Genomic DNA, 23,685 nt, shown 5'->3' on the forward strand with positions numbered 1-23,685 from the left:
ATTGGCAACCTTGCCAACCAGCGACGATGATAAATTCAGCAAACATCTCGGCAATTGGCAACTCTTTCTTTTTTTGGTTCCAACACTTAGAAGATGTTTGATAGATGTCTAGTCAACATGAAATGTCGTCAGTGATGTCGCCGTCTCTGATGTTGACGAAAGTCTGGTTTGAGGATTCAGCGACAATACGTGCACAGTCAGATCGTGATAGCATCCCGGTGAATAGTATAAATACAAAAATCTATCTTGGCTAGGCCCACTGTGCAGTATAGGACGCAGAGACAACTAGAACCAGGAGAGGAAGAAACTTGGACAATCCAGAAAACATTTTTGTAGGTATATTTCGCAAAAAAAATTTTATATACGTTTCATCCACATTATAAAATCATCGCACCAAACTCGAAAAAACAGCATTTAACAAAGTAGAGATAATGTACATACATATTTTTAACAACTAGTTTAAGCGATAAAAATTATACAAATTGGACGATATTCAACACCTTATTCGTACATCCTGAAAGTATTTTTTCAACGTGTTTCGATCACCGTTTGATTATATTTTAGGATTTTTTTAACGATATTGTTCGGTGAAATTTCACCGAACAATATCATTCGGTGAAATTTCACCGAACAATATCAACAAAAAAAATCATAAAAAAAATCCTGGAAGTATGCGAGAGAGCGCAAGTTTTGCTCTCAATGTATGCAAACAGTTGCCGGCGACAGTATTTGGTGCTTTTCTCATTGGAAAATTTTCCAAATAAACCATCTGGCAATCTGGTGGCACTGTTTATCGCAGAGAAAACAACAAGGTTGTTTTCTCACTTGAATCCCGCGTTCGAGAACTAATTTGCAAACATGACGCAATGTTCCGAAACTCAATCTTTTTCTATCAGCCATGCTTTACTGCATTCAGAGCCAAAAAATCGAAGCAGTCAATTTTTCCTCTCCAACCAAATCATATAAACAATTATGCATGACATCGACGCTGCTGTATTTGATACATTCCCGCAAAACATGATGTGGTAAAGAAGGACGCAGACTATCAGCAACGAACGTCTCGATGGTGATTGCCTTCCTTGATGGTTTTCAACCTTCTAGGATCACAACTGATATGTATCAGTTCTGAGCGATGCGTATAGATTACAATATGATTTTTAGTTTTTCGCTTTGAGTAGAAGAACAAAATCATTACTAAATAACCGCAATGAACTGTCCAGCATGTGCTACGGCTTTTTTTTTGAACATGTGGTCCTAGTATTTTTTTCAGATTTTTCCTTCTGAAACATTCATGATCGTCTCAATAACGAACATTATCAACAATGATGCGAGGGTAGACGTTCGGGAATGATTGAAGGAGCGACGTCCAAAATGTATCACCAAGTATGTCGATCACCGTCGATTAGCCAAGTGACGAATAGCAACGGTAGCCTCCGATGGGGCATGGTATATTTTCTTGTATCAAGTTAGTGTTGATATTCGACAAACATTCAACGGGTACTTTTACCACGTGCGTATCACAGCACTCGGAAATATCAGCATTCTAGCTAGAAACCAATCCTGATTGCTTTTCTTGAGCGATTTTCCGAACATTGACATGGCGGACTTTTTATCATATCCGATCTATACCGACTTTATGTAACGATTTTTACGATTCGCATTATAATTGAAAACAATTTGAGCTATCATTTCTAATGCGAGTTTAGGTTTGCTGTTCTGCCGCTCATAGCAAGTCCGTCCCATTTGCGTTTTTGTTGAAATGAGAAAAACGGCATTGAAAAATCGTAAAAAGTCCAACGGTAAATCAGCACTTGTATGTGTTTATATACGAAATAATCAACAGAATCTGTCACTGCAACGGCCAATGAAAGATTTTCGCTTTTTGATGATAATTTTTTTGTTTTGATTCTGTTGAAAATCTTTTGCTGGGCCCTTATGGCTGTGGGACTGACATGCTATGATTTATGCCATATGGGACCGACTTGCGATCATTTGTTCAATGGGACAAAATTACTTGAGGTTTTTTTCAATGTTCATCAGAACAAAGTACTGAAAACAAAGTTTTCTCTTGAAACTACAGATAAAATTAAAGTGATTCCAGCGATAAACTGAAAAATGATGAAAATGCAAATGGGACGGACTTGCTATGAGCGGCAGTGTTGCGAGCAATTGTCTTCGTTTGAAATGAAACTGCATGAGGTTGTTTTTTTCCTTCGTTTCTACAGAAACGCCCCTTCCGAACTTGTGTTGACCATATACTTGAAATAGTGGTTTCAATTTCGAAAATTTGTTTTTGAAGATTATATTTTTTGACTCGATAATCCGTTTTACTCAAATATGTATTTATGCTTAAAAAATAGGACGAACTTATAATTGAAACCCTGTTACGTACAGTTCTATTCGAAGAAAGAGTATTATGCCATTCGGGTACTTTCGAGTCTCAATAATACATTTAAGTATATATAAACTTTAGTTACTAAGCTGTATTTGAAAATCAAAGGCGTTTCCTCATACAGAAGTCATCTCAATACACACTAATTGCTTGGTGTTACCCGATTTTATAGGCAACGCATAGAAACGATAGAAAATAATCTCTTCATTAGCAGGAAACAAAGAGTCAAACCAAAAGTCGCCTCAAGTCAACACTAGTATTGTCTGATGTAAAGCATTTAACCGGCAGCAATAAAACCAGGTTGCCTGGATCTAGTCTGAACTTCAGCTTCAGTATTACCATATGTACCAAACCGGTACATATTCTACCGGCCAAGTATTGCCCGATTGAGCACGCGCTCGGCAAAGAGTTCGCCAAATTAACTCCCGTCCGGGTAGCCGATAAATCTACCGGTGCGGTGCGGTTTGATTCACAGGCTCGCTCGCTCGGACAGGCACACCGATTGTGGGGAAACGAGGTGTCGAATTGGGGGCGTGCCCGCCTCCAGTTTCACATGTTGTCGTTCGGAATGGCACATTTTATTGAATGTACTGCCGCACCGATTCAGGTAATGAACGGCTATTTGGTAAAACAAAAAACACAATTATCATCCAGTATCGTTTAATGAAAATGCGGGTATGCGGATTTAAGTTTTTTTTGCCGGTTTCGACGCGTAGCGAAATTTTTTCTAGAGGCGTTAACAGTTGTTATGAGCCTTAATTTTGTTGAATGCACACAAATATGCTGGACTAAAAGAGAGAAAACACGAGGTTTCTTAAAGAAAAAATCAGTTAAGAATTGTATGTGTATTGGTAATAAGAAATGTTTGATACTATAAAGAAAAATCAAGTTCACATCAAAATCAAGTATGCGAAACATTCTTTAACAATTCTTAAAACAACGTGATATTTAACATGATGTATTTATCTCCTAAACTTAAACACTTATATTCACAAAAAAAAATTAGGATATTTCAAACCAATTTGTGAATAATTAAAGATTCAAAATTGAAGATTCAAGCTCCAAGATTTTAAATTCAAGATTCAAGATTGAATGAAGATTGAAGAGATTGAAGATAGAAGTTTGAAGATTGAAGATTGAAGATTGAAGATTGAAGATTGAAGATTGAAGATTGAAGATTGAAGATTGAAGATTGAAGATTGAAGATTGAAGATTGAAGATTGAAGATTGAAGATTGAAGATTGAAGATTGAAGATTGAAGATTGAAGATTGAAGATTGAAGATTGAAGATTGAAGATTGAAGATTGAAGATTGAAGATTGAAGATTGAAGATTGAAGATTGAAGATTGAAGATTGAAGATTGAAGATTGAAGATTGAAGATTGAAGATTGAAGATTGAAGATTGAAGATTGAAGATTGAAGATTGAAGATTGAAGATTGAAGATTGAAGATTGAAGATTGAAGATTGAAGATTGAAGATTCAGATTCAAGATTCAGATTCAAGATTTAAGATTCAAGATTCTAGATTCTAGATTCTATTTTCAAGATTAAAGATTCAAGTTTTTTTTTGTCCTTTGAGCCGGATTAAGTCCAGATTCAATCAAATATTCAGATTCAACATTCAGGTTCTAGATTCAGAGTCGAGTATCAATATTATGCTGGATTAAGATTTAATTTAATGTTCAAATCCTGACTCAAATTCAATCCTTAAAAACGAACTTTCTATCCAAATTGCTCTGCAATCCCCTTCTAACGAAATCAAGCATAACTGTGTCTGTCACATCAACAAAAACAAATCAAGACTCTATTGTTTTTTGGAAATTTTTATTTCCTTCCCACAGGATCCGTTTTGAAAAAAAAAAGAAATGGAACCGAAATGTTCAGAAGAAAGAACAAATTCGCCAAGCCTCGCTTCGCTAAGAGTTCACGACTCCCTCGTGAAGACGTTTGGCGCAATCGTTCCGTTTTTTTTTTCAAAAACAATCCGAATGAATTGCTGTCAAAATAAAACGCGTCACTTGTTTGTTTCAGCACGCCATCCGGTTTTCCGGGGAATTGGGGAGGAAAAAAATTGCAGAACCTGAAATAACCATCAACTTTGAGCAGTTCGTCCTTGCGAAAATCCCCACTAAATAAACTGCAAGCAAAAAAATAAAAATAACCAAACTCTCATCACCAAAACAAATCGTTTATCATCATCATCATCTTCAGCAGCAGCAAATTGGGGCATTCTCAGTTTGGTTTCAGATTTGGCCAACCAAAAAGGGGAAAAGCCAACCGACTTTTCATGATTTTCCCACCGTTAGGGGAGGTTGTATGTAGAAGGATTTCCTCCTGCTTCAACGGAATACAGTGTGGAAAACCTTGGTTGGGGGAAAATGATGATCCGAGTCTCCCCCTAGTTCCAGCAAAAGTCGAGTGTCGAACATATTTCCGGTCGGATGCGCCAAAGTGGGAAGCGATGGAATTAATTTTCCGGAAAATGATTCTATTATGGCACCACACCACCACCATTTACGATCCGGTGAATCCTAACGATGGGACGGTTATCTGTTTTTGGGAGTTGGAGAAAATGTTTGCTGTAATGTTAGAGGGATTAACGGAATTTAATTTTTTGACGGCTCAGGTTCACCGTTTTAATAATAACATTTCTGAAGAATAACGATTGGACGATTTTAAGATGAAAGGCCATGAATCTTTTTTTGAAATAAATTCATCATTCGGGAAACTGAAGTTGAAATAACATTTATTTTTGTAAAACCAAATTACAAAATTCCTATTTAACATTAGATACTCAATCAATTACACTCAATGCGTACGAGGAAGATTGGAGATTACATTTCGGTTTTCTGAACTTTTTAAACTTTTTATGTTTATATGAATAGATGTTGAGTTTCTTCCCAAATGCCCGTGTTGAAAATAAAAATGTCAAACAAGAATCTTCTGCATCTCTATCAGTATCTAGAAAATCTGTTAAGCTCCGTGGAGGTTCAATCCAGCCATTTAGAAGAAAAATACATCAAGCAATGTACTTGATTTCGAGACTTGAAAAGAATGAGAAAAAAGCAATTATCAGATGGGATGTTGAAAATAAGAAAGAATCATTATCTGCTGTTTGTAACGTTCTAAGAATTTTTTAAGGAGAACAGCCATGAAAAAAGTCTGAAATTTTGCTGAAATTTTATTTTTTGGCCATGTTTGAGATGGCTAAGCATCAAACTAGAATGTTTTTCTAAATTTCAGTTTCTTGGCAGCATTTGGTTTGATGATTATTATTTTGCTAACATCAATTATTGAAACTGATAATACTCTCTACATTCTATTTAATCTATGCATAGCTGAAGTCTACAAAAATTGTTTTACTTTAATTCCAAACACTGCAATTAAGATTTGGTACTAGGCTGTAAGAGAAAAAAAAACTATTGCATATTTAGGCAGTATGAGATAACGAAAAAAAATTTCTACTAAAAAAACATGTTAAAGATCTTTCTCTTATCTAAAATAAAAGTTCTAAAACATGCTTTTACTAAAAAAATTGAGAGCTTATGGTGTCTAAATATGCAATTGTTTTCTCTCTAGAAGCCTAGTACAAAATCTTTTTTGGAGTGTTCGGAAGCTATTCGCTAATCCGCCAGATGCTGATAAGATTTCTAAATTTTTGCAATTCCGCTAACACGCATAAAAAAATATTTTCTATAAGACCTTTTCCTAGATCAATTTGGATTAAAAACATTTCTTTATTATGGTTTTTGATTGCTTCACATGTTTAGTTGATTCGTTTCTATATATTTTCAATTGTTTGTAGCAAGTACTACTTCTTGTGTTTTTTGGCGTTGCTACAAGTTTTGCGCTACCCTTTAAATTTAAATTAACTTTAAAATAGTTATGCTAAAAGTTCAAATTTACTGTAAGAAAAATTGATTTGTTTATAGCCATAAAAGAAACTCTAGGTACACAGAAAAAAATTCATTTTCACAATTTAATGTTTCAATTAGGGGTTTGTTAGCAGTTTTTAATCTAAGTTCCTTTTCCACAGAAAACACATTAAATAATCAGTAACCATAACTATTTACAGTATTTTATGATGCATTTTTTAATTATTCTAAATTTATTCACTTCAAATAATCTTAACAGCTTTATACCATTTGCTTCCAATAAATCAGAAAATATTTACATATACGACTAAATATAAAATAATCATTCATCTGATTTTCGAGGCTCAGTGTACTTTTGCTAGCTAAAAATAGAACTTTAAGGGACAAAAAAATTTAAAAAATTCATAGACTTTCCTACTAACAAAAGTAGTTGAATGGCTAATTTAATTTTATTTCGGTGTTCACATTTTTTTTGCTTTTAATATATTTTTTCACTATTCAAATTATTTTCAAAAACATCTTGTGCAGTTTTTATCTTTTTTTCGCAGAATTTTTTTTTTATTTCCATGCCCGGAGTAAGCCATGACCTTTGGAAGACGCACGCGTTTTTTGTTTTTGTTCAGAAAAAACTTTAATTAAATTTAAGTGAAATTAGAAATTTCAGAACTAAAAAGAGTAAAATGATTGAATAAGTGACTGGTGGAAGTTTCGGGAGTGGGTTGTGCTTTGTTTCATAATGCTGAAACCTGATTGGAGGAGTTTAGAAGGAATCTAAATGACAGTCGGTCTGGGCTAAAGAGGAAGAAGTTTCTAGTCGAAAACAACAAAGGTTTGTTTAGTGAGATCCTACCTTTATACATTTCAATGTTTTTATTGAATAAAATTCTTGAAACACAATGAAATGAGATTAGTGTGGCAATTTTTAAACTATGTTGTAGGAACAGACGCTCGATTTTGAAAACAAGCCCGAATATTATGTTATTATCAAAATCAAATGTTGCCAAAATCGAAGTTTTTTTTAAACTTTTTATTCACTTTATAATACAAAAAACTATTGGTATTATAATTTACGTAGTTTTTAGTAAACTTTTAACCAATTTTAGTATTTTTTTATTTTTTAAATAATGTTTTGTTGCATTTTGCACTTTTTTTGTTTTGTCTAGAATGTTTGCTTTTTTTTGTCATATTTACTATTTTTACTTCCATAATTTTTTATTAATTTTTTTCTATTTTTAGGTTTTTGAGTGTATTTGTTTTCAATCATATGTTATTTTCATATTTTTTACATTTTTGTGTACTTTATAATTTTTTTTGTTATATTTTATCAGATTTTAAGAACGTAGAATCGAATTGATGTTGTTTGTCTGAATTATATTGGTCCAGGTATGGCATAAACTACAAAGTAATTTCGTTGCACCAAAACTTTCGATTTTGGCACATGTGTCAAAATCGGATGTTGCCAAAATCGAATGTTGCCTAAATCGAACGGATTCTGTATGTTAGTAGTTTATATGAGGCGTTTGACAAGGAACTCCATGCTTTATTGTTTCAGAATCTTTTGCCAAATGGTTGGCTTGGCCCATGTTATCTCAGCAATATATGTTTTATGTAACAAAAAATACGTTTAAATGAAAAATAAAGGACGCAAGTCTTTACATTTTCCAAGATGCGTACATGGTTTGGCTTTTTCGGTAAAAGAAGAAGAAAGATATTTTTTTCAGAATCATATAGACCTTTTCTCATCTTTTGAGCAAAAGAGGTGTACAACGGAAAAAATGTTACTTTCAGTTTTGAATATCAGCAGAAATAAATAAGATTTTTCCTAGTGGTAATGATAGTCTAATACAATTGAACCTGACAACACTGTAGTACAAAAATATTACTTGATTTAAGAGGTAATGCATGTCTAGGGGAGGAAGACGGGAATTCGTTGGATAGTTTTTGTATCGTTTTTCTAATGTTTGGCAAAAGTCAGCAATTTTTGAAAAGGTTTAAACTTTCGATGATAAATTTCGTATAGCAAGTCATGCATCTCAGTTGTTTAATCGCTAAATTTATGTAAGTTTCATGAGTTTATTGCAACAGATTCAAAGTTAAACATCGAAATCATTAGCTAGATTATCGAATGTCAGTCTGCCAACTCTGTCGTAAACATAAATATTGAACTATATAAAAATATTCTTCTGTCCAAAAATCTAATTCTGTTATTTTGACTATTTTTAGAACAACCATTAATCTATTGTGAGAATTTGGGACCTGATTTCGTATCTGTTTTATCAAAATTGATTAATATGAAGTTTTATCAAGAAAATAATAGTTTTTTTTTCTCCAAAATTAAGTGTTTGTAATAATTCTTGTTGTAGCTGTTTTCCAGCTCTAGCTTTCAAAGGTTCTACGATAAATCGTTTTTCATATTCTAAACAATAAACAATCGCCGCATTTGGAGAGGTTTTAAGAAAATCTGATAAAAGCGAAAATAGAAGTGACATTTACAAAATTCAAAAAACACTGTATTGTAAACAGAATAAGAATAAATGAATTACATTTATTTCGGATTTTGAATCATAAGTCTTATGAGATGAGCCAAATAGCTCATGAAGGGTTAAAAATCACTGAAAACAGACGGTAATTATGTGTAGATACCTAAAAAAAAATAAAACATGTAAAAAAATGGTTGAAAAATAGTTTTTTTTTCGTCAAAGTTTATTCTCAGATTATAATCTTATTTTAGGCTTTCAAAAAACCTTTCATGATTATTTTTTTGTAACTTGCTCAACAAATTTTGATTTTAATGCATAAATAAAAAAATACAGAACAGTTTGTTTTATTAGTTTGATATAATATTGAGAATAAGAATAAAACCAGGTGAAATCCGGGCTTTTCCAAAGAAATCCGGGCACCCGGGCCGGACCGGATTTTTTCTAAATTTTATATTAAATATCTGGGCAAACCCAGATTACTTTAAAATATTTTAATTTAATATAAAAAGATCCGCTTATTTAAAAATCAAATCGTAAGGAATGACATTTTTTGTAGTTTTATTGAATGGTTCCGCCCAATGAGTAAATAGCCTTTTAGAGAAACACTTTCTGAAGGCACCCGAAAATTTTGGACGATAGTTGCAGGAGTGAAGAAAAATAATCTCACAACCGATCATGCAGATTTAGAAGGGTGTTAAAAACGGAAAAACCAACAGTTCCTGACCAGATCGATAACATTTAAGCCAGTACTGATTATGTTATTAGATATTTTATGCAGTAAAATAAAACTACTGATCAGAAACAAAAAAAAAATAAAACAGGCTCTAACAGAATTCCTTTTCTTAAGGTAAATTAATTATTTTGTTTTGCAAATCAACCTTTACTGCTTTAACCCTGAATGTCATTATGTCACTATTGCAAATTTGGCGGCTTGTAACTTAATTCGGGTGCATACAAATAATACAATTTGTTCGGGACCCTCAATAAATTCTTGAAATCTTCAATTTTGCATCATTTCTTTTTTTATATGGACGTACCCTGAAAGCCCAGCAAAAAACACCCTAATCAGACCTTGAGTGTCAATTTGACACTCCTCGCTTAAAACCGCTATATCTCTTTTGCTCTGTAATGTCGTAAGACGGAATACTGCGAAAAATAAAAGTAATCTCTCTTGCTTCTCAACCGATTTCTGCTTTAAATTTATATTCACCGAAAAGCCAATTTCATACCGATTCCAGTGGTGTAAATACATCAGCCCTGCGATACTTTCTAACTTTCTTGGACACTAAGTGCATTTTATAGCATTCCGTAGCTGATCTTCAGTCGTTTTTCCGAAGCATGTTTAATCAGATTTTTTTCTTGGACTTTGAATAACGGAAAACTGAAATATTGTAGCTGAGTAATGTCTGAGAAACATATTAGATTTACGTTACGAGGTTCCTATAAATTTTGTTAAAATCGGTTGAGAAACAAGAAAGATATATGGACAAATGGACACTCAAGGGACTGCATCGGGTGAAAATTTCTGGGACGCATGAGGGTTAAAAAAATTCACGAATTGAATGTTTTGGAAAGTTATGCAAAATCATATTGACTTGTATTTATCATTTTACTCAAGGAATTGTACAGAAGTGTGAAGGAAAAACGTTAAGTTTTCATCACAAAAAGGTGTCTTTGAATTTGAAAATTATGATTTGTTGGTTTCAAAACCTAGATTATTCATCTTAAATCATTCAGAAAATACAATTTAAGTCACCGACCAAGTTTTAAAAAAAAATACTGGATTCGAATGTGAAAATTTTTTGTAGATAATAAACACGCTGTAAAAAAATAAACAACATCAAAGGAAGGCTTGGGAAATTTGATACATTTTAGTAGGAGGGATAAATAGCAGTTTTTTTTAAGAAACGAGATTATAAGATTTTATGTTGAGTGTAGATCATCTTCACACTAGTTGATGCTCTATCATGATCAATATTATTATCTGGCCAGGGTTCAACCAGACTGAACTGAACGCTAAATTGATTAAAAATGATTTTTCTATGGCTGTGGATGCAAAACATGTTAAACTACCTACTCGATGAAAATCTTGACATTTTTACAATTTTTCAATATTATATTTAAATAAAGTGGAAATGGCAAAAATTCGTTGCGCCAAAGTGAACTGAGAGCCACCTTAAAGGGAAAAAATAAAAGCTCGTTTTGCTCAAGAAAATTGGTCTTGTACGAAATAATCTGCAGTTTGTTCGGTTTTCCGACTCTAAACTGTTCATCGGCTCGGTACGAAAAGAAAACTGATTATTTTCATGATTAATTATGCCCTTGTGGCCAAAAACTTCATGTTGCGGATCGTCAGAATTTGTATAAATTTTCGTTCAGCCAGACCGAGCTGAGTCATTTGAATTTTATTTTTCATTTCTCCTAATGAATAGGCAAGATTTTTAAATCTATATATATATATAAAAAGCAATTATCTGTATGTTTGTTTGTTTGTTTGTTTGTTTGTTTGTTTGTTTGTTTGTCCTCTATAGACTCAGCCGTCTTAACAGCTAGAGATCTGAAATTTAGCATGGATCCTCATTAGGACCAGGAATGATGAAAAATGTTTTTAGATTTTTGGACGACCCCTTCTGAAGGGGGTCGTCCATACAAGACAAATATTGTTTTCACGTTATTGGCGTCATTTTCCGTCGGATTGTGATGAAAATTTCCACATGAGTGTTTTGAGAGACGAGCAATCGATTACAGTTATCAAATTTAGGGATAGGGGTCGGCCAAAGGGGTCGTCCATATCAACTGATCTATGTTTTTGCGATATTGGCGTTATTATACACCAGATTGTGATGAAAATTTGCACATGAGTGTTTTGAGAGACGCGCAATCGATTACAGTTGACAAATTTAGGTTCAGGGGTTGGCCAAAGGGGTCGTCCATATTCACTGATTAATGTTTTTGCGATATTGGCTTTATTTTACATTGGATTGCGATGAAAATTTGCACATGAGTGTTTGAGAGACGAGCAATCGATTACAGTTATCAAATTTAGGGTCAGGGGTCGGCAAAAGGGGTCGTCCATATTCACTGATTAATGTTTTTGCGATATTATACACTAGATTGTGATGAAAATTTGCACATGCATGTTTTGAAAGACGAGCAATCGATTTCAAGTTTTGAATTGCGGATCAGAATTCGGCTGAAGGAGTCGTCCATACCCAACTTTAATGTTTTTGCGATTTTGACGTTATTCTACATTGGATTGAGATGAAAATTTCCGCATAGGAGTTTTGAGGGACGCTCTTTTGCTTTCAAGTTTCAAATCTTGACTTAGAGGTCGGCAAAAGGGGTTATTATCTGTTCACTGTTTTTACGATATTCTCTTGATTGAGCATAGAATTATAATGAAAATTGGCACATGGGAGTTTAACAGAAAAGATAATTGATTTCAGGTGTCAAGTTTTGAATCGTGGTAAAAAAGGCCGTCCATGTTAGTTGCTCAGTGTTTTCGCGATATTGTCGTGATCATGCATCGGATTGAGATGAAAATGTTCAGATGAGGATTATAAACTATGAGCGATTGACTCCAGGTAGCATGTTTCGAGTCAAGGGTCGGCGAAAGGGGCGTCTATATTCACTGATCACTGTTTTCAAGTTCCTGACGTAATTTTACATATAATTTGAAAAGAAAAAATGGCACAAGGGAGTTTTGAGGAACGTAAAATTGGTTTCAATTATCGAATTTCGGGCCATGGGACAGAAAAAGAGGGTTTCATTGAAAGTTCAGTGTTTTGTGCAATAATTTTGTTGGAGGCAGTTAATTGATACCAATTTAAGTGTGAAGGTCAAGCAAAAGAGTCGTGCAAACAAACAAATAGTACATGTTTCTGCCAGATTCCGATCGAGAAGAAAACACTCTCACATAAATTTTAATAAAAAGCCAATCAACCGTTTAATTTGAATTTCAAGTAATCGTAATAGTAGCGACTTTAAACACTGTTGTATTTTTTCCCCAAAATTGTCGAAAGAATGTTTCGAATTCATTTTCTAAACTCATTTTGACGTACCAATGATTTAAAGCGAAACGAAGTTCGTACGGGTTCAGCTAGTTTTAATGATAAAAGAAGCCTATTTCAAAGACTAATATTATTTTTTATTGCTTACCATCGTTGAGAACACAACCGGTAAGTAAAAATCTTAAATATTTCTCATTAAGAGAGGAAAATTTGTATGGCTCGGTTCACTCTGACTCAACGAAAAATGCATTTTTTTCGAGCATCAGTCAGACTCTTTGGATGCTGCCTATATAGCGCCTTTTAGTAGGCTCATAGGTTTAGAATAAATTGCCTAGTTAAAAGATATATCACTGCAAATTTTTCAATATTTTGGTTCAACCAGAGGGAACTGAGTGCAAACATATCGTGATAAAAATCTAATTTGCTACTAAACTAGATTGACCAGTATAGTTTCAATGCTTTGGAAAAGAGTCTAAATTTGTTAGTGAAACGAATAAATAAGATATCTTATGAAATGGTACCGATTGGAAGAGCTTTGAACTTTGAATTATCTCGAAACCAAAATCATGGCGTTCAGTTCGGTCTGGTTGAATCCCAATTATCTGTGGTTGTATCAAAAATGAGATGTAATTCCTCAATTAAGTGAAAAAGGCTTCCGAAGCAGTTATCACAACGAGAGCAGAAACGTTGTTTTTTAAAATATTCAGTACCAACAAACATGGGCGGAACTATCGACAAAAAAGGGCAACATACAATTGAGCGAAAGATGAGTGTTCGGATTGCAATACTTCGTTCGAAAATAACAAGATAAAGGTTTTATGTTTTGAATTAATTTTGTTTTGTATTTTTTTGTGGTTTGATTTTTTGTTTTCTTTCGACAAAAAAATATAATTTATATAAAGTTTTCACTTACATGGCTAACGAGAAGGGAGGGAAATAAAAAATTGCTAATACTTTTCGGTCTACACAAAGTAATATACAATTGATTCTTTGATAACTTTGTTTTTTCGAATGTTTTTCGTTATTATACAATTTTCCTAAAGTGCATATTTACATAGGTTTCTGTTGGATTTTTTTCCTATCTTACACATTGCAACAAAGACCAGTTAACAGAGTAGCAAAAAACAATATCGATTTTTTTTCATAGAAAAAAAACTTTTGAATAAGACTCATAATATTAAGTCACTAGCTGATCACACGTTCCCGGCGGGAATTCTCCTGTTTTAAGCGTGAGGATTGGCCCAGCAATCGCTCTGATGCTTGGTTCCGGATGAATCGCCGGAAGCCACCTTAATTTATCACCTATAATCCATCGTCCACCGCTTTTTTCTTGTTTTGAGGAATATCACTGGTGTGGCGTTTGCCAATCTCTTTGATTTTTTCTGAGGCAGAACTCTTCTGAGGAATTGTTCTTCTATCATAACTACTATTTATGTAACATCGTTGGAATAAATAAGTATTTGCACTAGAAGGTTGGGCTTTGGGTGCCGCGATTGGGATTGGGTGATTGTCCTCAGCTGTGCCGGGAGACGACGATCGGTTTGAAGATGGGTCCCGTCGGGGATCCTTGCGGGGGCAGATGGCTGATGGGTGAGTGGCTGGGCAGGGTAGGTGAGTGCTGTTGGTGGTGGGATTCGGTGGGGCTGGCTTGCGACACTTGGAGCTGATGGTGGGCAGCTTGAGCCTGGGCTTGAGCTTGGGCCGCGTGGTGTTGCAGCAGCTGTTGGTATTGCAGTCTTTGGTAGAGTTCGGCTTGAGCTTGCTGGGGTGTTGGCATTGGGGGTTGGTGCTGTAGTTGAGGTGGAACGCCGGCGGCAAAGAGGCGATCCATGCCGAAAGGTGAGGCACCGACGGGCAGCGGAAGTGGCAGAGGGAGGGCAGGTTTCGGGGCCATGTTTGGTGCGTACGGCGAATACCGGGAGTACATCTGGGCTAGTAGGGCGGTTTGGGCATGGGCAGGTGATGGGTACATGAACTGGTTGAACTGCGGATAGCCCAGGGTTGGGAACATGGGTCCGACGAGGGATCGCTTGAAGGCAGCCAATCGACTGCGAGATGCGGCTGTTGAACGGCGGCGCAGCTTTCCAGTTGATCCTCCAATGAACACATCTTCGGCCGATGGGTCCAACATCCAGTAGTTACCTTTGCCGGGATCGTCGTAGTGGCGAGGCACTTTCACAAAGCACTTGTTGAGACTCAGGTTGTGGCGGATCGAGTTTTGCCAGCCCTGTTTGTTGTCCCGATAGTACGGGAAGTTGCGCATGATGTATTCGTAGATTCCGTTCAACGTCAGACGCTTTTCTGCACTTTGCCGGATGGCCATCATGATCAGGGCGTTGTAACTGTATGGCGGCTTCTCGTTACCCTTCTTCTCACCATCCTTCGGGCTGGAGGCTCCTTCCTCGGTATCATCCGATTTGTCCTTATTGCTACAATCCATTGGCGGTGGAGTTCCGGTCACATCCAAATCCGACTCGGTATCTGTCAGATCATGATCCTGTTCTTCCGATCCAATCGGAGAATGGCACGAATGTGGCGACGGAGACGGAGTCTCTGTCGGGGAACTCTGCATCACCGTTTCCGGCAGGATCGAGTTGATCGAAAAACTAGACTTTAGAGGCGCTCTGGCCACACTAAACACTGTTTGTCCATTCATGATTGTGGGATCAATGTTTACCATAGTTTCACTTCACTTGCAAATCGCTTCCACGATTAAATGTTTCTTGTCTCTCTGTTGTATCACTTGTTAAAATCACACATCGATATCGCTGATTTTTAATCCTCGGAGCTTTCACTTCAAACGAACCGCTCGAAACCGTGTCAATTAACTGTCTGAAACTGGTTTCCAACTCATTCAACGAACTAAATCCGAATCGCTTCTCTCTCCCGTTTCTCACAGAACACAAAAAAATTGTTTAAATCGTTCCAAAATATTCAAAGCGATCTTTCTTCAATGGTATCAAGTTCGTGACTGGTTATGCATTTCCCCTCCCAGTCGCTTTTATACGGCGATCAACTCGAACTGAGCGAAAAACCGACCCGAACCAACAAACTCAATCCCAAAAGAAGCAGGAGCCGGAGGCAAGAAACCGGTGGAAACCCACAAAAAGCCAATCACCGCACAATGCAACCCCTGCAGGCACAGGTCCCCATAAACCAATCAGAATCGTTGCCTTTTGGTTTGGCTTTGCTTCGCACAACCTTCGCTGCGCAGGCCCACTCACACCAGCAAAGCCAAACGAGTTGAACGAAGCCGAAAAAAAAGAAAACAAACCCGTTTCTGTGGGCCGACCCAAAGGCAAGCCCCTGAAAATCCCTCGATTCACACTCACTCCACGCTACACTCTAGCAAAGCTATCCGTTTTCTCTCATTCTCATTCTCTCAACTTCAACAAAAACGCGCAGCGCTCTCCCTCTCTCATTGTTTTCATGAAAATGTTCCGAACTGAGATTTCGCGCAAAATCTCTCTTCGACCGTTGAATGTATTCGAGAATTGTTTAGTTGTTGGGAAATGGTGCAAATGCAATCGCGGAAAACCCGAAACCACGCCTACTTTCCTGTTCGAAAAACGGGTTCAAAGCTTACTTTGCCTTACCTTGTGTTGGTAAGGAAAACTCAAACGAGCGATTGGAGTAAGTAAAAGAGCGAGGGTGCGCCTCATTCTCAACAACCCTGGTGTTGGCCAAATACCAGTCGCGTAGTTTGTAAACGTTTCGGGGGTTAAGATGTACAATTTGTTTACACGTTTTGATTCAAACAGAAATTTTTAGCATAAATAAATAAATGTACAGACTGTGTAGTGTAGATTTTTTTTGGATTTTGGTTCTATTCGCCAACCCTCGCTTCGCTTCGATTGTGTTGGTGTGAGTTTTCCGTTTGGTGTGTACGCGAAAAATTCTGGTGGTGCAGTAAGAACCCGAATTGATGCGAGAGCGAATAATATTTTGTAAATAAATTTCGCCTTCGGATTACTGGCCGCAGCAAGCAGCAGTTAAATGGAGCAAAGTGGAAAAATATTATTCTGGACAAATCACGCCTCGATTAAATCACTTGGTTTCTGGTTTTTTTCGGTTGTTGGTACCAAAAAATTCTCGGCTATTTGATGAGGTGTGGCAATTTTCGGGTCCAAAAAAACACGATTCTCTGCTGTTGTTATAATAAATATGGGTGGATTTCCTTCTTTTCGGGTGACGGAACAGCTGCAATCCGTACATCGGGAATTATGACTTCTTCTGGTGCGTTTTCCCCGGATGGTTTTTGTTGTATTATCCCCGGTGATTAATGGTGTTATAATAAATGGTTTTGAGGTTATGCTAAAATTGTGTGCCCGAATTGTGTTGTGCGTGATTTTGACTGCGTTTTTCTCTTTCGACAACGCAAAGGACAGTGGTTAGGCGTTTCGGAAAGGGAAGCACAACATTCAGTGGACATTTGATTTTATTTCTTAATTCAAACGAAAAATTGGACCAAATCGAAATACAGACCCCGTTCGATTTTGGCAACACGCCTGTACATTTTGTGTTGCCAAATTCGAATGTTGCCAAAATCGAACGGATTTTTACTTAACTTTTTTTTTAATTATTTTTAAAAAGTAACTATTATTTTTATCAAAAACGTTATTTTTAGTAAATTTTCGATCATTTGTAGTCATTTTTAATTTTTTTCATCATGTTTTTGATGCATTTTGCACTTTTCTTAATTTGTTTATAATGTTTGTTTCAATTTGTCATATTAGCTGTTTTTGTCATTCTTCATCATTTTTTAGTTGTTTTTAGTCATTTTCAGTCTTTTGTTTGAATTTGTTGATTAACTTTTTGAATTTTTCTACTTTTTGTCATTTTTGAGTACTTTATAAATTTTTTAAAAAACTTTTGTTTTTATTGTTGCATTTTACCATCATTTCAGAACATAAAAACGTATTTATGGTATTTGTCTAAATTGAATTGGTCCTATTATAACGAAAACTAAAAGGTAATGTTGTTTCTATAAACCGTTCGATTTTGGGCACATGTGCCAAAATCGGATGTTGCCAAAATCGAATGTTGCCAAAATCGAATGTCACCAAAAACGAACGGGGTCTGTAGTCATGAACCCAATTTATACGGTGTATTCTAAATAAGATAAAAATGTTGAGCCATTGTATCATGAAATTCACTTGCAATTTGAAACAGAAAAAACTTTATCAAGCAAAATTTCATGACATTTTCAATTAAATTTTTTGGTGATCTTCAGAATCTAATCGCTCTATGCAAATTCAATGCGAATTACAAAAACAAATTGATAGGCACAGAGAAAATTTTAAAAAAATCGAGGAAAGGCTGACTGATATTTGCATGATTATAAGCAAACATTGAATATTAGTTTTATTTTTTCTTCAGCAGGTACCCTTTAAAATCAAATTTCAAAGTAAATCTTTAACAAGAGGTTGAAAAATTTCCAATTTCCTTTTCCCCGACAATTTCTATAAAAACCCAAATTGAAAAATATTTTATGATTTCAGAACATCAATAACCTGTGTAAATTCCAATTATTGGCTTAGTCTTCGTTAAAATCGAGATGCTCGCTGCTTGGGGGAGATTGTAGGAAATCGATAATCATGTTCAATATGTTCAAAAAAAAATAAAAAGATTGAACATAAATTAAACCCCAAGTGTTTGAAGATATTTCGCAGAACAATGTTTGAAATATTGATTATAAATTTGAAATAAAGTGCCAATTGACTGCAGTTAGTATTGTCGTGTTTTACAACCATTAAAATGATCTTAAATTTATTTTGCTTTTGGAACGGTTTCTAGGACTTAATGTCTAGATTTTTGTTGATGTAAATTCACATGCGAGTGTATGAGTTTCATTGGTATATAAAATGAAAATAATTGTAGGAACTAAATCAATGAATGAATCTTTCATTCAATAGTCTAAACATGTCGACAATGTGTCTAAATTGCAAGTACCTAATCCAATTGGTATTTAAACCGTAGCTTTCGATTGGTACAGGTAACAATCTTACTGGAAAGTTTTTCTGATCATGACCAAACGAAATGCCATGAATGAACCTTGGATAAAATATACCTGTCAAGTGCAATAATAGATAAAAATATTTTGACAAATTTAATTTGTCGAAACTCGGAAATTGAAGGAAATACAAAATTCATAACCGTTTAAGGCGATGATTTTAGGTATAAGAGGGTAAAGCAAGTCCGCGCGAAGGGCTCTTCTATGGAGGGAGGGGGTTCAAAATTCGTATTTAGTTGAAAATATAACAATACCAAAAAATGCGCAATAAGTAAGAAAATTGATTTCAACACCATTATTCTAATCATGACCATTACACAAACTCCAAAAAGAGGTAATTGTACTATTATAATTCAAAATAAATCAGAATCAAAATTTCATATAAATGGTTTTCTCTACAAGCAAATAAAAAATAATTAAACATGATATTTCTTATTCTGAATCAAAAATTGCTTGGAAATAAATTTTAAGTTGCTTGAATTTAAACCAATATTTCCGAAACCCCAGAAAACGAATTTGAATTGAAACTTCGAATAAATCAAGAGACTTGATAGAAAAATTCCGCGGTATTTTCTTGAATTTTAATAAAAAAAATACATAGGAATCACAATTTGAAATGTTGGAAATTTGGAATGGGAAAATTTTTTAACTTGAGTATTGAATCAAAGAACTGAAAAAAATAAAGATAAAAATAGAGAACTCTCATATTTTTTTATGTAAATATTGAGTGCGCAAAGCAAACAAAATAAAGCACAGCAATAAAGTTGACTCTTCGAAGCATGGTTCATGGTTTGAAAATTCAAGTTCTGAATATTCTGTCGCCGTCAATTAAGATACAAAAGACACTATGTTTTTTCATTGGAAATTTTGATCTGTTGGCTTCCAAGAATACTATATTTTCAAAACAAAAAAAAAATTAGAATTGAAAAAAAAAACCAAACTCACCAAAAAAATTAAATTCGGTAAACTTATGTGAAAATTAAAAAAAACTTAACTCTTAAAATCGGTTAATTTATTTGATAATTGTAAGAAAAAATAAAATTGCAAAATACTAGTTTTTTTTTACATTTTTCCCATGTTTTTACCATTCTAAAAACTTATTTGTGAAATTTTATTGTTAATTCAAGTGAGCATCTTTTTTCGTGCCTATGTTTTGATGAATGATTTGGAAGATATTGAACTGGAATTTTTTGTCAGATTTTGTCTCTTCTGAACTTCAGTTTTTTTTTTTAAACGAGCAGAAATTTCTGAAATGATTTTTACAATAAATTATTGCACATTCGATCTCCGGGCCAGCTCTAGAGTTCTTTGCACCACGGATAAATGTGAATTTGGCCTTGTGTAATTTATCAAAAACCATTTTGATTTGAAGTTGAGCACTGAGAGGAACAAGAATCACAACATTAAATTTTGCTGAATCTGGTTTCTCAAATAAAAATCATATCAGCATAAAATATGCTTTGAAGTAATGGATATCAGGTTTGAGATTTCATCAGTATTAAAATCCTGTATCATGATTATCAATTTCTTGATGTGTTAAATTGGTATTTCGAAGGGGATTTAGTCTTTGCCACTAGCCCTTTCCCCGTGGGCTGGCCCGGAAAACGGTGCGCAGTCCAAAAGTAGAAAGAAGAAGAAGAAGAAGAAGACGACGGAGAAGAAGAAGAAGAAGAAGAAGAAGAAGAAGAAGAAGAAGGAGGTATTTTCAAAATAAAGTGGTTGTTTTTCAATTCATAACTTTTTAGTTACACTTGCTAATAAAATCTCATTACAAAGACGAGGTAGGGTTTTTAAGTGGGAAGATTTGAGGTTCACTATAAGAGATTTATGGAACTGCATATCTACATTTATCAATTAAAATGAGTTTCAATTCATGCGTCGCAAAATGAAATGTCTTAGGGGTTTATTGATATAGGAATAAATTCCACCGGAGGCGAGCCAATTTTCCGACATGTTTTTAACACATTGTGGATTAAATACGAGATATCTAGTTTTTCGCATAGCGCGAGTTTGCTTCACTGAGAATTATAACTCAAATGTGATACATTTTATCAAGAATCTTTATTCTACATAACTGTGTACAACACTTTCGATCACTCAAAGATACCAAATTTGTAGAATTTGGTCCAGTCGTTTCTGAGATAGAAAATTTAAAATTTTGGTGTTTTCGGGCTTAGACTTTTCGCGGTCCTTGATATGTTAACACTTAGTTTTGAATACCTTTTGGGAACAAGTAATAACTTTTTTCAAAGGTAATTAGTTTTCTTGCACTGAAAATTTTACTTGATAAAAATTTCTTGATAAAAACCCTCCCCCGTTTGCACGGCCTTGGGGCAAAGTTTAGAAAAATAAAAAAATCCTTTACACTTTGGGCCGAGGCCCTCTGAGCCAAAGCAGAATAAGTGACAAAATGGTCGATTTTTATTTATTGATACCAAACAATTCTTCACATTTTAGACTATATTTAATGATTTTTCAGATTTTTAGAATTTAATTTTTGTACCTACTTAATAACAGTGAAAAATAGGTACAAATATTTGAAAAATGTTTAAAAAATGACCAAACATAAAAACTTTAAAGTGTGATTTCTCGAAATTAGCTTTGATCGACTTATACGACCCCTTTGGCTTCAAGGTCTTTATTTTATTATGTAGCTCAACATTCTGAAATATATCGAAGAATAATGATCAACAAATGTTTTATTCTTCGTTTACAGAGGACCCTAGTCACAGCAATGAAAATTTCCGATAAATCCAGAGAAAAGTGAGCCAAAGAATGTTTTGTTACAAGGTGTTGCCATTTAAAGCAGTTTTAATCAATTGCCGTCTCTTTTTCCTACCAAATTTCCAAACAGGGCACATTTCTATTTTCAGTGTTTTCGAACAACCCTTCTCATATTATAAATTTTCGAGATTTTTTATGCTTCAAATAAATATTTTTTATTTTTTTAACGCAAAGTGACATATTACATTAGACTGAATCGATTTGGGGTCATTTTTGAATTTCTCAAACCCTGGGTTTAAAACGCTTCGTATTGGTCCAAAACTCATCCATGATTTTTTGCAGAATTTTTAAGTAACGTTTACATGAGTAAATTTGAACTTTTAGGTTTGTATGGGAAAATTGAATATTTTGTACTGAAAAATCAACATCATTTTTGTTTCTTCTGTGGAACCGACTCAGTTGACAGTTTTTGTGCCAATTTATAAAATTCTTTATGAAAATTTTCCGCTGAACAACTTTGTCGGAGACTTTAACCTCGTATCTTATTAGGCAAAAAAGTTATTAGCTATTTAACAGAGATATGTCTTTTCGCATAGATAAACAATAAATTCAATTGACATCCCTGCAGGGTGCATAGCGAGGTATTGCATGACTACTTTACATACAATACTTCGCGAGGCTCCAGCAGTGAAGTCAATTGAATTTATTGTTTATCAATGCGAAAAGACATACCTCTGTTAAACAGCTTATAACTTTTTTTTCCTAATAAGATACGAAGTTATGGTGTTCGACAAAGCTGTTCAGCGGAAAATTTCCCTTAGGAATTTTATAAATTGGCACACAAACTGTTAGCTGGCTCGGTTCCACAGAAGAAACAAAAATGATGTTGATTTTTCAGTACAAAATATTTAATTTTCCCATACAAACCTAAAAGTTCAAATTTACTCATGTAAACGTTACTTAAAAATTCTACAAAAAATCATGGATGTGTTTTGGACCAATACGAAGCGTTTTAAATCCCAGGGTTTGAGAAATTCAAAAATGACCCCGAATCGACTCAGTCTAATATTACATTCTGTCAATTAATATCTGTTACATGATTATTTAATTTGAATAAAATGATCAGGTTTTCATTTCACATTTTATTATATTTATCAAAATTTGTAGTAGGATTGATTGATCTTGGATTGATCTTAACGAGATCGATCTTTTGAACTCGAATTTTCGATTTTTTGGATTGATACTTCAGCTTTGGAAAAATCTATTAGTTCGGTTCATTTCCGATCCGATCTTTCTATCTTTTTAAGATATTTTTTCATTTTTTTTTTTTTTGAGATTATGTTGTGATTATGTTTCTAGCAGAATTGCAGAATTTGCAGTTTTCCATTCTTGGTGCTTCCTGCCACACGGAGAAAAATATATAGATTTATCAGTTATTTTACGCGTCTGCATGAACATAAATATGGTTGTTTGGTTCTGACCCGAAAATACATTCAAGCCAACAATCAGATGATACTTTGCCACGAAAGAATAAATGGCTGATTTAGCGATCGCATCGATGCTAAGAATCCAACAGGAATTTTTATTTTATCATTCGTATGGCTGTTTCTACTGTAAATGCTGCTCCCCGTGAACGTGGGAAATCGTTGATTCAAAATATTAATAAAATTGATTGGAACAGATAAAATGCGCAATGTTTTTCTTTTTTAAATGAAACATTTTTATTTATTTTTTTGAATTTTAATTATTTATACGATTAGTGGCATGAATTTCAATTTCAACCACTGCATCGTTTTTTTTGCTTCTGCTGGGGGAGCCAGCGCCATGGCCCTGAAACAAAATGCTGTTATTATTTTTTTCGGTGGAAGTTGAACTGCCTGCGCCCTGAAATAAATTAAAAGCTCTTATGAAAATATGATTGTGGTAAAATTAGAATACTATGTAACTTACGTGATATGATCTTGTTCATCGCTGTTTATTATTCCACCTTCCGGATAGGCCCTCAGGGGTCAAAATGCACCCAAACATCTCTATATGTATCTGAAAACATTAAAAAAAATTGAAAAGAAAATCTGAAAAAAATAAATCATATTTACCTTCCCGCTTCGTGTTCGTTGATTTTTTCCACTAGAAATAAATACTGGCTTTTTTTCTTCTAAGCCAGACAATTTACTTGCTTGTTCATACGAAA

The 23,685-nt window shown here is 34.5% G+C and overlaps 1 protein-coding gene across 1 annotated transcript; it reads right to left on the reverse strand.

Moving 5' to 3' along the window:
- Positions 1 to 13,611: 13,611 nt before the first annotated feature.
- On the reverse strand, positions 13,612 to 15,719 carry LOC129745878 (fork head domain transcription factor slp2-like). The gene has a single exon (XM_055739250.1). It carries the CDS (start codon positions 15,435 to 15,437, stop codon positions 14,271 to 14,273), a length of 1,167 nt encoding a protein of 388 aa, XP_055595225.1. The 5' UTR covers positions 15,438 to 15,719; the 3' UTR covers positions 13,612 to 14,270.
- Between the last annotated feature and the right edge of the window lie 7,966 nt (positions 15,720 to 23,685).

The sequence above is a fragment of the Uranotaenia lowii genome, chromosome 2, assembly GCF_029784155.1.
Source record: "Uranotaenia lowii strain MFRU-FL chromosome 2, ASM2978415v1, whole genome shotgun sequence".
Classification (NCBI taxonomy): Eukaryota; Metazoa; Arthropoda; class Insecta; order Diptera; family Culicidae; genus Uranotaenia; species Uranotaenia lowii.

Bases quoted from the DNA above. Each gene is read 5' to 3' on its own strand.
- LOC129745878 (XM_055739250.1), bottom strand. From the start codon at position 15,437: ATGGTAAACATTGATCCCACAATCATGAATGGACAAACAGTGTTTAGT.